Source organism: Protomyctophum parallelum (genome assembly GCF_964188405.1).
Source record: "Protomyctophum parallelum genome assembly, chromosome: 1".
In the NCBI taxonomy this organism is placed as follows: Eukaryota; Metazoa; Chordata; class Actinopteri; order Myctophiformes; family Myctophidae; genus Protomyctophum; species Protomyctophum parallelum.
Window position 1 is genome coordinate 108,266,886 of NC_139697.1, and position 13,122 is coordinate 108,280,007.

General features: G+C 43.5%; 1 protein-coding gene across 4 annotated transcripts in view; it reads left to right on the plus strand.

Moving 5' to 3' along the window:
• The first annotated feature begins 5,102 nt into the window (after positions 1-5,102).
• Positions 5,103-13,122, plus strand: part of LOC310865820 (tripartite motif-containing protein 16-like) — a 162,997-nt gene continuing 154,977 nt past the window's right edge. For all 4 annotated transcript variants that reach the window (XM_083775030.1, XM_083775029.1, XM_083775028.1 and 1 more), the window contains exons 1-3: positions 5,103-5,271; positions 5,756-5,929; positions 6,011-6,166. In XM_083775030.1, coding sequence (XP_083631156.1) covers positions 5,216-5,271; positions 5,756-5,929; positions 6,011-6,166 — 386 coding nt within the window. In that variant the 5' untranslated portion in view covers positions 5,103-5,215. The remainder of the gene's footprint in view (positions 5,272-5,755; positions 5,930-6,010; positions 6,167-13,122) is intronic.

The window sequence follows — 13,122 nt, forward strand, 5'->3', positions numbered from 1 at the left end:
ATGACTGTTGGTAGGGCGTTCCACATTTTGGTGGCATAGGAGTGAAAATAATTTAGTCCCTTGTTTGTGCCGAATCTCCCTCTGGTGTTGTGGGTGTGGACTTCGTTTACATTAAGGAAGTATTTAGACAGGTACATGTGTATCTTAGTGAAGTATTTAGACAGGTACATGTGTATCTTAGTGAAGTATTTAGACAGGTACATGGGTATCTTAGTGAAGTATTTAGACAGGTACATGGGTATCTTAGTGAAGTATTTAGACAGGTACATGGGTATCTTAGTGAAGTATTTAGACAGGTACATGTGTATCTTAGTGAAGTATTTAGACAGGTACATGTGTATCTTAGTGAAGTATTTAGACAGGTACATGTGTATCTTAGTGAAGTATTTAGACAGGTACATGTGTATCTTAGTGAAGTATTTAGACAGGTACATGTGTATCTTAGTGAAGTATTTAGACAGGTACATGGGTATCTTAGTGAAGTATTTAGACAGGTACATGTGTATCTTAGTGAAGTATTTAGACAGGTACATGGGTATCTTAGTGAAGTATTTAGACAGGTACATGTGTATCTTAGTGAAGTATTTAGACAGGTACATGGGTATCTTAGTGAAGTATTTAGACAGGTACATGGGTATCTTAGTGAAGTATTTAGACAGGTACATGGGTATCTTAGTGAAGTATTTAGACAGGTACATGTGTATCTTAGTGAAGTATTTAGACAGGTACATGTGTATCTTAGTGAAGTATTTAGACAGGTACATGTGTATCTTAGTGAAGTATTTAGACAGGTACATGTGTATCTTAGTGAAGTATTTAGACAGGTACATGTGTATCTTAGTGAAGTATTTAGACAGGTACATGGGTATCTTAGTGAAGTATTTAGACAGGTACATGTGTATCTTAGTGAAGTATTTAGACAGGTACATGGGTATCTTAGTGAAGTATTTAGACAGGTACATGGGTATCTTAGTGAAGTATTTAGACAGGTACATGTGTATCTTAGTGAAGTATTTAGACAGGTACATGGGTATCTTAGTGAAGTATTTAGACAGGTACATGGGTATCTTAGTGAAGTATTTAGACAGGTACATGGGTATCCTAGTGGTGTATCGAATCTTGTGGACCAGACCCATTGCAAGATGCTGTACTCACGTTAGTAGTCAGTGGGTGGAACCAACACAACATGGTCATTAGATCAATTAATGAAATATCATTAAATACAGTACAAATACACATTTCTCAAATCCACAACAGTGGAATAAGCAAAAGGACATTGTGAAGTTGCCCGAGGGCCAAGTCTCCAAAAACGTCAGCGATGCTTTTTGTGGATTTTATTTCTCCCAACTTTAGCTCCGGTGCAGATATTCACAATGAAAGAATATCAAACTGCAAAAACAATACTGGCCAAAAGTACAAAATGAAGAACTCAAAAATACCTAATGCAAAACTTAGGACAAAGTAAAAATAACCAAACTGCACTAGGCTATGCCCCTGGACTGGGCCCTAGCAGCTCTCTCACTGGGCTGTCAGCATGATGCCTGCCCGAGCATCACTGACTAGCTCTGCCTGCAGTCTCCCCTTTATAGGGGAGGATCCTACCACCCACAGAGAAGCAATTAACCATAAACAGTATACCTTAATGTGTGTGTGTGTGTGTGTGTGTGTGTGTGTGTGTGTGTGTGTGTGTGTGTGTGTGTGTGTGTGTGTGTGTGTGTGTGTGTGTGTGTGTGTGTGTGTGTGTGTGTGTGTGTGTGTGTGTGTGTGTGTGTGTGTGTGTGTGTGTGTGTGTGTGTGTGTTGAGAGAGACGAGAGAGATTGATAAAGAGCGGGGGAGACGCGCTGTGCGCTCTGATCGAGACGGTTATTTTTCTAATTAATTAGAAACAAATGGTCCGAATGTTCACTCGAAAATTCCTGCCGAAGTTCGAGTCCTAAAATAAGGGTTAGGGTACAGCCTTAGTGTGTGTGTGTGTGTGTGTGTGTGTGTGTGTGTGTGTGTGTGTGTGTGTGTGTGTGTGTGTGTGTGTGTGTGTGTGTGTGTGTGTGTGTGTGTGTGTGTGTGTGTGTGTGTGTGTGTGTGTGTGTGTGTGTGTGTGTGTGTGTGTGTGTGTGTGTGTAAAATATTTATACAGCATTTTTGCCTAAATGGAACTGACTGACACGCACAGAGAACAAAGTAAAAAGAATAAATAAGATAACATTCATAGATCAATCAATGCAAGTTACACACTGTAGTATTAAATCATTTTGGGCGGGAACCCCTTTTGGTGTTTTAAACACCATGTTATGCTTTAGCTATTGAAAAATAGCAGATCTACAAGCTCATAGCGCGCCACTCGGTGGCGCGCTATGAGCTTGTAGGTCTGCTATTTTAGTCGAAGAACGACTGACATAGAAACAGCTTTTTCAGAAAACTATCAGGATGTAGAAGACATTTTTAGAATCTGATTTCAGGTCAGAATGGGTTAATACAGATTATTTGTCTTTCACTTTGATGTTTTCTGGTTCCCTGTTCTTATATGACCTGTTCTTATCTGACCAACTAGACTGTTCTTATATGACCTGTCAATATCTGACCAACTAGACTGTTCTTATATGACCTGTCAATATCTGACCAACTAGACTGTTCTTATATGACCTGTCAATATCTGACCAACTAGACTGTTCTTATATGACCTGTCAATATCTGACCAACTAGACTGTTCTTATATGACCTGTTCTTATCTGACCAACTAGACTGTTCTTATATGACCTGTCAATATCCGACCAACTAGACCAGGGGTTTTCAACTGGTTTTGACCCAGGGACCACCATTCTGACTAGCAGCAGCCTGGGGACCACCACTGTTGTGTCGGGTGGGTTCATCGTAGATCTACGATGGACCCACCCGACACAACAGTGGTGGGGCATTCATGCACCATGGGTTAAGATTGTTTTTGTTTTCTTCTTACTTGTTACTCACTAATCACACTATCACAGGCTACATTCATGAGCTGGACAAAAAAAACTAAGTATTTTAACAAAAGTGTTTTTTACTTGTACTAAGCAGGACTCAAAATAAGTCTCAAAATAATAATCCATTTCAGTTAATCACCCAAACACTGAAGACACATTTGACAGTCACAGTAGGTTTGTTTCTGACAACCCCCCCCCCCCACACACACACACACACACACACACACACACACACACAGAAACAGAATATATATTTTTATCTTATTCTATTAATCTAATAATCTTCTCTTTATTTTAACCAACCTACAACGGTTTATACATTACCTTTCTAACATACAGAGGGAACTGTTCATTGTGTACCGTCACTTTAAAAGAGTAACGCCAGGGCTCCACTGGGCGCGTCTGCGTCGCGTCTGCGTCGCGTCTCCGTCAGCGTCGGGAATGTTCCCTTTTAATCAATGGAGGGTGGCTCCACTGCCCGCGTTGCGTCGCGTCTCCGTCACCATAAAATTGAACCGGTTCGTTTTTTGACGCACGCACGCGTGACGCACGTGTGACGCACGTGTGACGCAACGCGCCCAGTGGAGCCCTGCCGTAATGTATACATCATCGTACGACGGTGCCACGCACCAAAAATAGCCAATCTACCAGCTCACATTGCACCTGGCTGCATCGCGTTGTGAGCTTGTAGCTCTGCCTTTTCGGCAACGATAGACTGAGAAGTTGCACATTGAATAGTGAATACGTCACGTATTATGTGAGACTATTCAATCGATCCGCGGCAGATATTATAACTCTATGGCAGGGAGATTTGACTTTCCCAAACATATTATTATGAATTGGATGAATAATTATGGCAACGTCTTACCGTGCTTGCCTTGGGCAGCAAGCACGGTAAGCATGCATGCGTTGGGTGGAAGCACAACATGCGTTGGGTGGAAGAGAAGGATGGTTGTTCCGCTGCAGCAGCTGATGGCTCCGTCAGCTTTTTTTAGTTTATTTGACACGTTGAGCACTTGACTTTTTGAATTGTAATGTTAGATTCGACTTAAGTTATTATTATTATTCACAAACAAGTAAAAATAGTGCAAATAAGTTTTATAATATATATTAGAAAGGTAAAGAAAAAAAGGCAAAAATACAACATTTCTGAATGCCTGGCTGCGGACCACCAGCAGTACCTCTGCGGACCACCAGGGGGGCGCGGACCACCGGTTGAAAACCCCTGATCTAGACTGTTCTTATATGACCTGTCAATATCTGACCAACTAGACTGTTCTTATATGACCTGTCAATATCTGACCAACTAGACTGTTCTTATATGACCTGTCTATCTGACCAACTAGACTGTTCTTATATGACCTGTCAATATCTGACCAACTAGACTGTTCTTATATGACCTGTTCTTATCTGACCAACTAGACTGTTCTTATATGACCTGTCAATATCTGACCAACTAGACTGTTCTTATATGACCTGTCAATATCTGACCAACTAGACTGTTCTTATATGACCTGTCAATATCTGACCAACTAGACTGTTCTTATATGACCTGTCAATATCCGACCAACTAGACTGTTCTTATATGACCTGTCAATATCTGACCAACTAGACTGTTCTTATATGACCTGTCAATATCTGACCAACTAGACTGTTCTTATATGACCTGTCAATATCTGACCAACTAGACTGTTCTTATATGACCTGTCAATATCCGACCAACTAGACTGTTCTTATATGACCTGTCAATATCTGACCAACTAGACTGTTCTTATATGACCTGTCAATATCTGACCAACTAGACTGTTCTTATATGACCTGTCAATATCTGACCAACTAGACTGTTCTTATATGACCTGTCAATATCTGACCAACTAGAACTAGACTGTTCTTATATGACCTGTCAATATCTGACCAACTAGACTGTTCTTATATGACCTGTTCTTATCTGACCAACTAGACTGTTCTTATATGACCTGTCAATATCTGACCAACTAGACTGTTCTTATATGACCTGTCAATATCTGAACAACTAGACATTGGTACATTTACATTACACTTTATAGCTCATTTCATTGAACATGAATTTGATCTAATCTGTGTTGATGATCACTGATTTTACATCATCTACATTTACAGACTTGTTGGCTGTCAACTCGAAGAGGCAGAATATGAGATTGTGGCTTCAGCTCTCAGCTCTAATCCTTCACATCTAAGAGAATTGGACATCAGTTATAATGACATAACGGATCCATCCATGGACCTGCTCACTGCTGCATTGAAGAGTCCAAACTGTCATCTGGAGATACTGAGGTCACATTATTATTTTATTATTAGTTCTGTTTTATTATTTATAGTTTGATTCTTAATAATAAGAGTGTTAATAAAGTTGACATCATGGTATCCCACTGATTAGAATAATGATATGGTCAGAGTTTGTGTTGTCTAGTAAAGTTCATACTCTCACATCACAATGCTACGGTACAGTAACTACAATATGTGATCCATCATGGCTGCTAGGGGATTATCATTATCAATGCTACGGTACAGTAACTACAATATGTGATCCATCATGGCTGCTAGGGAATTATCATTATGTGAACTAATGGGGTACAGTGATTACAGTATGTAGTCATGTTGGCTCACACACACACACGCACGCACAATTCCTATGTTGGAAGATTAAGATTATGATGATTTACTTCACATTATCCCTGCCTGCCTTCTCTTTCCATCTCTTGGCGTCTTTACTCCAAAACTGTGATATTCAGTCCAGATATTTCATGTGTAATTACAGACTTGCTGGCTGTACCTTCACACAGACAGGATTTGAAGTTCTGCTCTCAGCTCTCAGCTCTAATCTTCTCCATCTGAAAGAATTGGACCTCAGTTTCATCTGCCTGCAGGAATCACAACTGCTCCAGCTCTCTGCGTTACTGAAGAGTCCACAGTGTGGACTGCAGATCCTGGGGTAAAGAATGTGTGTTCTCTCTGTGTGGATCTCTACGTGAACATCAACACAGCACTTTGTTAAATGTGTATTTCTCTGCAGGTTGTCAGGCTGTGGAGTCACAGAGGAAGGCTGTTCTTCTCTGGCTTCAGCTGTGACCTCCAACCCCTCCTCCCAGCTGAAACAGCTGGACTTGAACTTCAGCCACTTAGGAGACTCTGCTCTGAAGACGCTGTCTGCTGCCCTGGAGACTGTCAAGTGAGTAGACTTGTGTAGAGCGGCCGTCAAAGGTTCCAGGTTAAATTCCCGGCTCCTCCTGGCTGCTACATGTCGAAGTGTCCTTGAGCAAGACTCTCTGAACCCCTATGATCATGTTCATTCCAGCAGAGATTTAATATACAGTAGATAGTGACTATGTTCCATGGTTCTATAATCTATAACATAGATTAATATACAGTAGATAGTGTCTGTGTTCCATGGTTCTATAACATAGATTAATATACAGTAGATAGTGTCTATGTTCCATGGTTCTATAACATAGATTAATATACAGTAGATAGTGTCTGTGTTCCATGGTTCTATAACATAGATTAATATACAGTAGATAGTGTCTGTGTTCCATGGTTCTATAACATAGATTAATATACAGTAGATAGTGTCTATGTTCCATGGTTCTATAACATAGATTAATATACAGTAGATAGTGTCTATGTTCCATGGTTATATATAACATACATGGGGGGCCAACTGGCGGCCCGGGGGCCACATGCAGCCCCCACCATCACTTAAAGCGGCCCGCAGGTATATATATCCGAACATTGATATATTATTGTTTTGATGTCTATTTTTTATGTCCAATGTATTTGTATTTGGTTCATAAAGTTAAATGCATTTGAAATTAAATTAATATTACTTTTCAGGATTCCAATAAAAAAATAGCAAAAGAATAATTCAGGATTTCAGTTCAAATAATAGCAAAAATAGCTGATCCACAAGCTCAAAAGGCGTCACATTGCGGCGTGTTGTGAGCTTGTAGATTGGCTGTTTTTGCTACGACAGTAGTGTGCAATGTAATGTGTAATATGTGTCCCTCTGGGGTGAGGGTGGAAATATAGCAGAACTCTGACTAGGGAGATAGGTGGGTTATTGTTTTAATTAATGTAGAATGTAATTAGATGTAATTACTTACCTCTGTCATCGGTGTATGAATGTGTGTGTGAATGGGTGAATGTTTCTACATCCTGTCTGTCTGTCTGTTCCAGGGGGTCCTTGGGGGGTTCCAGGGGTCTTCTACATCCTGACAGTTTTCTGAAAAAGCTATGTTTCTATGTCAGTCGTTCTTCAATTTTTCAAAAATAGCAGACCTACAAGCTCGTAGCGCGCCACTCGGTGGCGCGCTACGAGCTTGTAGATCTTCTATTTTTCAATGGCTAAAGCATAACATAGTGCTAACACCAAAAGGGGTTCCCGTTCAGAATGGGTTGAACACTTTATCCATATTTTATACGTTGGCTATCTTTTTTTAATAGTTAGTTATAGTATTTTAAACCAAAAAGGCTCTTTCACACACTTATGCCGCAGTGTGCCAGTGATCACCCTCCTTATTTGTGCCAATGTTGGCACTGGTGCCTAAGGTTGCCTATAGACAATTTTAACCCATTTTGGGCGGGAACCCCTTTTGGTGTTTGAAGCATTATGTTACACTTTAGCTTTTGAAAAATAGCAGATCTACAAGCTCATAGCGTGGCACTCGGTGAGCTTGTAGGTCTGCTATTTTTTAAAGTGTGGCACAAATCTTTGAATATACTTTCAGCGCGAACATTTTTAACTCAAATCTTTGCTTCTGGGGGGTGTGGGGGGAGGGGTCCCTGGAACAACATGTTTTCAGATGGGGGTCGGCGGCCAGTTACATATATTTTTTGGGGTCCTTGACATGAAATATTGAACACATAGCGTTTAACCCTGTGAGAACCACTGATACAGAAACAGGTATTTCAGAAAACTGTCAGAATTTAGAAGACATTTTTTTAATTTCGACGTCAGGCCTAAATGGGTTAAAATGGCCTATTACAAGCTCCGTTGTAACCAAATGGACCCAAAACAATCTCAGATTTAAAGGTGCAATAGACCACTAGATGTTGCTGTCTGAACACCTCTGTTTCATGAGGGTTCTTGCTTGACTCACATCTGTTCTGTAGGGCAGCAATATTATGCAGTTTGCAACGCTGCAATATTGTTCGGTTCTTTTGAATTTTGGTTTAAAAACATAAGTAATTATTTATAGGTTAAAAAAGTTCATTTATAAATAATGTGAACTGTGGGGTGTTAAATATATTTACTTCTTTATTGTCTATTTAATACTTTTCATAACTCTAATTTCATTACATTATGCTCGAGACGTGTGTCAGTATGGTCATGATTATGGAAGTGTTTGCGCATGCGCGACTGTGCGACTGCGACCATATGAGGGGTTGGGTTGAGTGTCACTCATTACACTCGACAATGATATGTCATCAGGAGCACACAGCCCGTTGGTAAGTTTAGCAGCTTTGAACTGTAGTGTGTAAATAATAGCATAGCCTAATGTTTGCTATAGCATTTGTGCAGTAGCATTACTTACTTACTTATTTACTTACTTGTTTTGTATTGAGCGAGCAGCGCACGGAAACAGTGAGTGTTTGTTATGTAGCAAATGCTAATGTTTAGCTGTGACCAGCGCTGGCTGTTTGACAGGTTGCTTTGTCGGGACGCTTAGCGGACCGTAGCGTGGTGGGTGGTAGAGAAGTCCTGTGGGCTGTGTTATTGTGTGGTGGTGTTTTGCACATCCATAAAAGAGTCGCGTCAGTATCAACATACTAGTTGTGCTAGCTGTTGCCATGGTGATGTTGTAGTATCGTGTGTGCGTGCTGCGTGCGATCTGCGCAAGGCACGTTGGTGATTTGCATTCTGGGAAATGCAGTTTATGCTTGTTGTATCCAGCTCGCTGTAGTAACAGTGTTTACTTTGTGCATATATATATATATGTTAGTGGATACACAGTATATGTGTGGTTTGGTTATATGTAGGCTACTCATGTGTATATAGGAATGTATACATGATGCCGGTTTTCTTTATATTACAGTTTTCTATCATTAATGGGAGGTGCTGTAAGATTATGTTACAATTATATTTTAGCAGGTATATTCTGGGTGAATATTCAGCTATATGATATTTTGTGAGAGTCAACTACAATAACATATTGTGACGCTTATTTGTTTAATTGTTGCATTATATTCAAAAGTATATTATTGTAATGCCTTTTTATTTTGTTTTCTTCCAGGTTTATGACCTGTGGTCTTTTGCATCAATAAATCGACTAACACGAGTCATGCCCGTGTGTGCTGCCTGTTCTTAGCCTTTCGGAGGGCTTCATTTACCAAACTCCGAACAGTCATAAACCAAGGCCCGGCTACTTGAAGAAAGAAGTGGACCGGATAACCTTTAATCAAACTTCAGCCCATCCATGCCACCTGCTTAATCAAGGAGTCAACAACTCTACAAGATGGCAGAAGAGAACCAAATGGAGAAGCTGAAGCAGAAGCGTTCAACAGCCCAGACTGCATTCACCAGGAGAGCGAAACATCTAATCTCCAGAGCGAACGCACTGCCCCAAAGTGAGCTAATAAGTGAGTGGACCAACTTCAAAGGAGAACATAAAAAAGTCACAGATGCAGGATTTGATTACGCCACGGCCCTACTAGAATCTAACGATGAAGATGAAGAGGCCATCAAAAAGGCAGATCAAGTCGACGAAAAGTCAGCTGAGTGTGACCGGAAGTTCGACGAAGTTGAACACCTCGTCCTGGATAAGTTCTGGACCAAGTTCGCTGAGGAGCACATCTCCACCCTCGCCAAAGAGGCCGACTCAGCCCTGGATCAGGCCGAAGCAATCGACCACCAGAAGCTGTCCAGGATGGAGCGGGAACTGATGAACAAAAACCTGGAAAGGGAGGTCTACGAGCTCAGCAAACTGGTCGATGAGTGGGCTGGCATGATCCCTCTGGCCAGGTTAACAGAGTCAAGAGACCGTAGCAGGAAGCTGAGGAAGCGACAGGAGAGACTGTGGGATAGGTGGGCGTGGCGACGCAACGCGTGGTCTGACGAAGAGGAGCAGCAAGTACAGGCAAAGCCAGATGTCGCGGTGAAGCAAGACCAAGACAAGCAAGCCACGACTGCTAGTTCTCACCCCGTCACAAGCCTGATCCGTCCCATAGGCGGTCAATCCGCTGAAGGCTACGGTGTCATCCCAAACGCCGCACCGCCGCAAGGTCATGGCATGTATCCAGGGTCACACAACTTCAAGCCCCAGATTACTCTGGAACGAGCACGCCTGCCCACTTTCTCCGGCAACATGAGAGACTATTACCGCTGGAAAGCTGAATGGGAGGACCTTCAACAGCTGGGAAACCCTCATGGGTTGGAAAATGTGAGGAAGTTCCACCTTCTAGGCAGCCTGGACGACAAAGTCAAGAGGGACCTTGTGCTGTCCAGCTGCGGATCGGCTGACGACGTGTTCAGACTCCTGGACAACAAGTATGGAAACAAGCCAAAAATAGTACTGCTCATCTCCAGGGAAATACATGACTTGCAGCCTGTCAAGGGAAACCAACCCAGAAAGACAATCGAGCTTATTCAGGCTGTAGAGAGAGCCCTTCGGGATCTCCAAGTCCTGGGGGAAGAAGATGCGGTGAAGAATAGGGTGGTGGCCCAGTCAATCGAGAGTAAGCTACCTGACTCCCTGAAGGAAAAGTGGCTCACTCACAAGAACGACCCTGCCAGCGGCTTCTCACCCAGGAACCACTTTGATCATCTACTACAGTACCTGAAGAGACAAGAGGACATTCTGGAGGAGTTGGATCAGTTGCAGCCCAGCTCAAGAGACTATCCTGAGAGATCATGGGAGAAGAGTAAGGAGAAGAAGGCGTTCACCAAAGCCACGTCAATTCACAAAGACTCTCAACCAAGTTCATGCATAGCCTGTGGAGACGAAGGGCATGCAGGTAGACTATTTGCCTGCAAAGACTTTAAGAAGCTCAACCTGCCAAGCAAGAAGGCTCAACTAAAGAAATCAGGAGTATGCTTCAAGTGCTTGTGCCTCCATGGTGAAGATGGCAGTTGCACCCGGAAGTTTCTTTGCTCTAAAGAAGATTGTAGGAAAGGAGGGTCTTCGGACCACAACTACTTGCTCTGTCCGCTGCCGCCGACCAAGAAGAACGACAGAAGGGATGGTGAGCAGAACAGGGAGCGAAGCAAGGTAGAGAAGAGGGGACTTGGACTGACCGGCAAGCAAGAAGAGCTTTTTGCTAAACTCTCTCCGGAGCTGAAGGCCGAGTTTAAAGAAGCCTTCTCAAACAAAATCTCAACGACAGTGTGCGCAAGCACTGGCGGTGAGCCGAGAGAGTACCCAGTTATAATGATGCTCCTGGATGTGACGACGAACTCAGGCCAACTGGTCGGGACATTGATCGACCTCGCGTCGGATACGAACTACATATCCAACGACGCTGCTGAACGTCTCGGACTGAAGGGAGAGAACATCAAGCTGATCGTCCAAGGAGTCGGAGGAATGAAGAAGACAGTCGCAACCAAAAGGTATAGCCTAAGACTGAGAGTGAAGACGCCCAAAGGTGCAGTGGCAGAGCACAAACTCCTGTGTTATGGCTTGGAGAGCATTGCTAAAGTACACCAGGCAGTCTCACCAGGGCAACTTCTGAAATTCTTTCCGGACCTTACTGCTCACGATCTGGTTCGCCCTGAGAAGATTGACCTGTTGATCAGTCACAGAGAAGGTCGCCTAGTCCCGCAGCCAGTCAAAGTGGAGGGAGACCTCGTCCTCTGGGATGGTCCTCTTGGGAAGACAGTCGGTGGGACCCACCCTGACCTCTTCGAGGAAATAGACTTGGCAGTTCATAGGTCTGACACCCATTTTGCACGGTCAATGAGAACAGCTTCGAAGGCCTACAGAGAAGTCCTTGCGGATCCGACAGGTCCTGTCGAAGCTGACGTGGAAGGCAGAGAAACGATCCTCCGGAGTACTGCGGCAACCAACAAAGAAGTAATCGAATGGTTCAAGTGGGACAGCGTTGGCGCGGCCTGCGACCCTCAATGTGGAGGCTGTAAGTGCGGGAGATGTCCCCCTGGAGGCAAAGAAATGACACTAGGAGAGGAAAGAGAAATCGAAAAGATCAAAGAATGCCTCACCTATGTGTTAGCTGACAAGCACAGCAACTCCCCTCACTGGGACGCAGCTTACCCATGGAAAGGAGACCCCGCAACACTGCCAGACAACCGACGTGCAGTGGAGGCGACCTTCCTGAACACTGAGAAACGCCTCGAAAGGGAGCCAGAGTGGAAGGCTGCGTATAAAGAGCAAATCCATGACATGATCTCCAGGGGAGCTGCTGCTAAACTTACTAAAGAAGAATCCAACAGCTGGAAGGGACCGAAGTGGTACATCAGTCATCTGGTTGCGCCTAACCCCCACTCATCCTCTACCCCTGTGAGAATTGTGTGGAACAGCAGCCAAGAGTTCCACGGAGTGAGTTTAAATGACCTTCTGCACAAGGGTCCAGATGTCCTCAATCTAATCAGAGGAGTCCTTCTCAGATTCAGGACTGGACTGTACGCCGCCCTAGGCGACGTCAAGAAAATGTATAACTCCGTCTGGTTGAAAGACGAAGAAGTTCAACTCCATCGATTCCTCTGGAGAGACAACCCAGAGGATGAAATTGAGGTCTTCGTCGTCGTAAGGGTCAACATCGGAGACAAACCCGCTGGTTGTATCGCCCAGGTTGCCATGAGGGAAACGGCAAACCTTCCGCAGTTCGCAGCCATGGTTGAAGAGCGCCGCGTCTTGGTAGAAGACAGTTATGTCGATGACATACTGACATCCCACAACGATATCAAGACACTGGAGAGGATCACCAAAGGTGTCGAGAAGATCTTGAAGGCTGGAGGCTTCTCCCTAAAACCGTGGGTCTTGACAGGCCAAAGTGGGAGGTCTGGAACTGCGGCCGACTCCAGTGACAGTGAAACAACTCCGTCTGCGCCCAAGACTCTGGTGTTGCCTAACCAGATGGGAGACGAAGAAAGTAAGGCTCTAGGTGTTGGCTACGAGCCTGAGACTGACAAACTTCGTGTGATGACGTCCATCAACTTCTCAAAGAAGCGAGGCA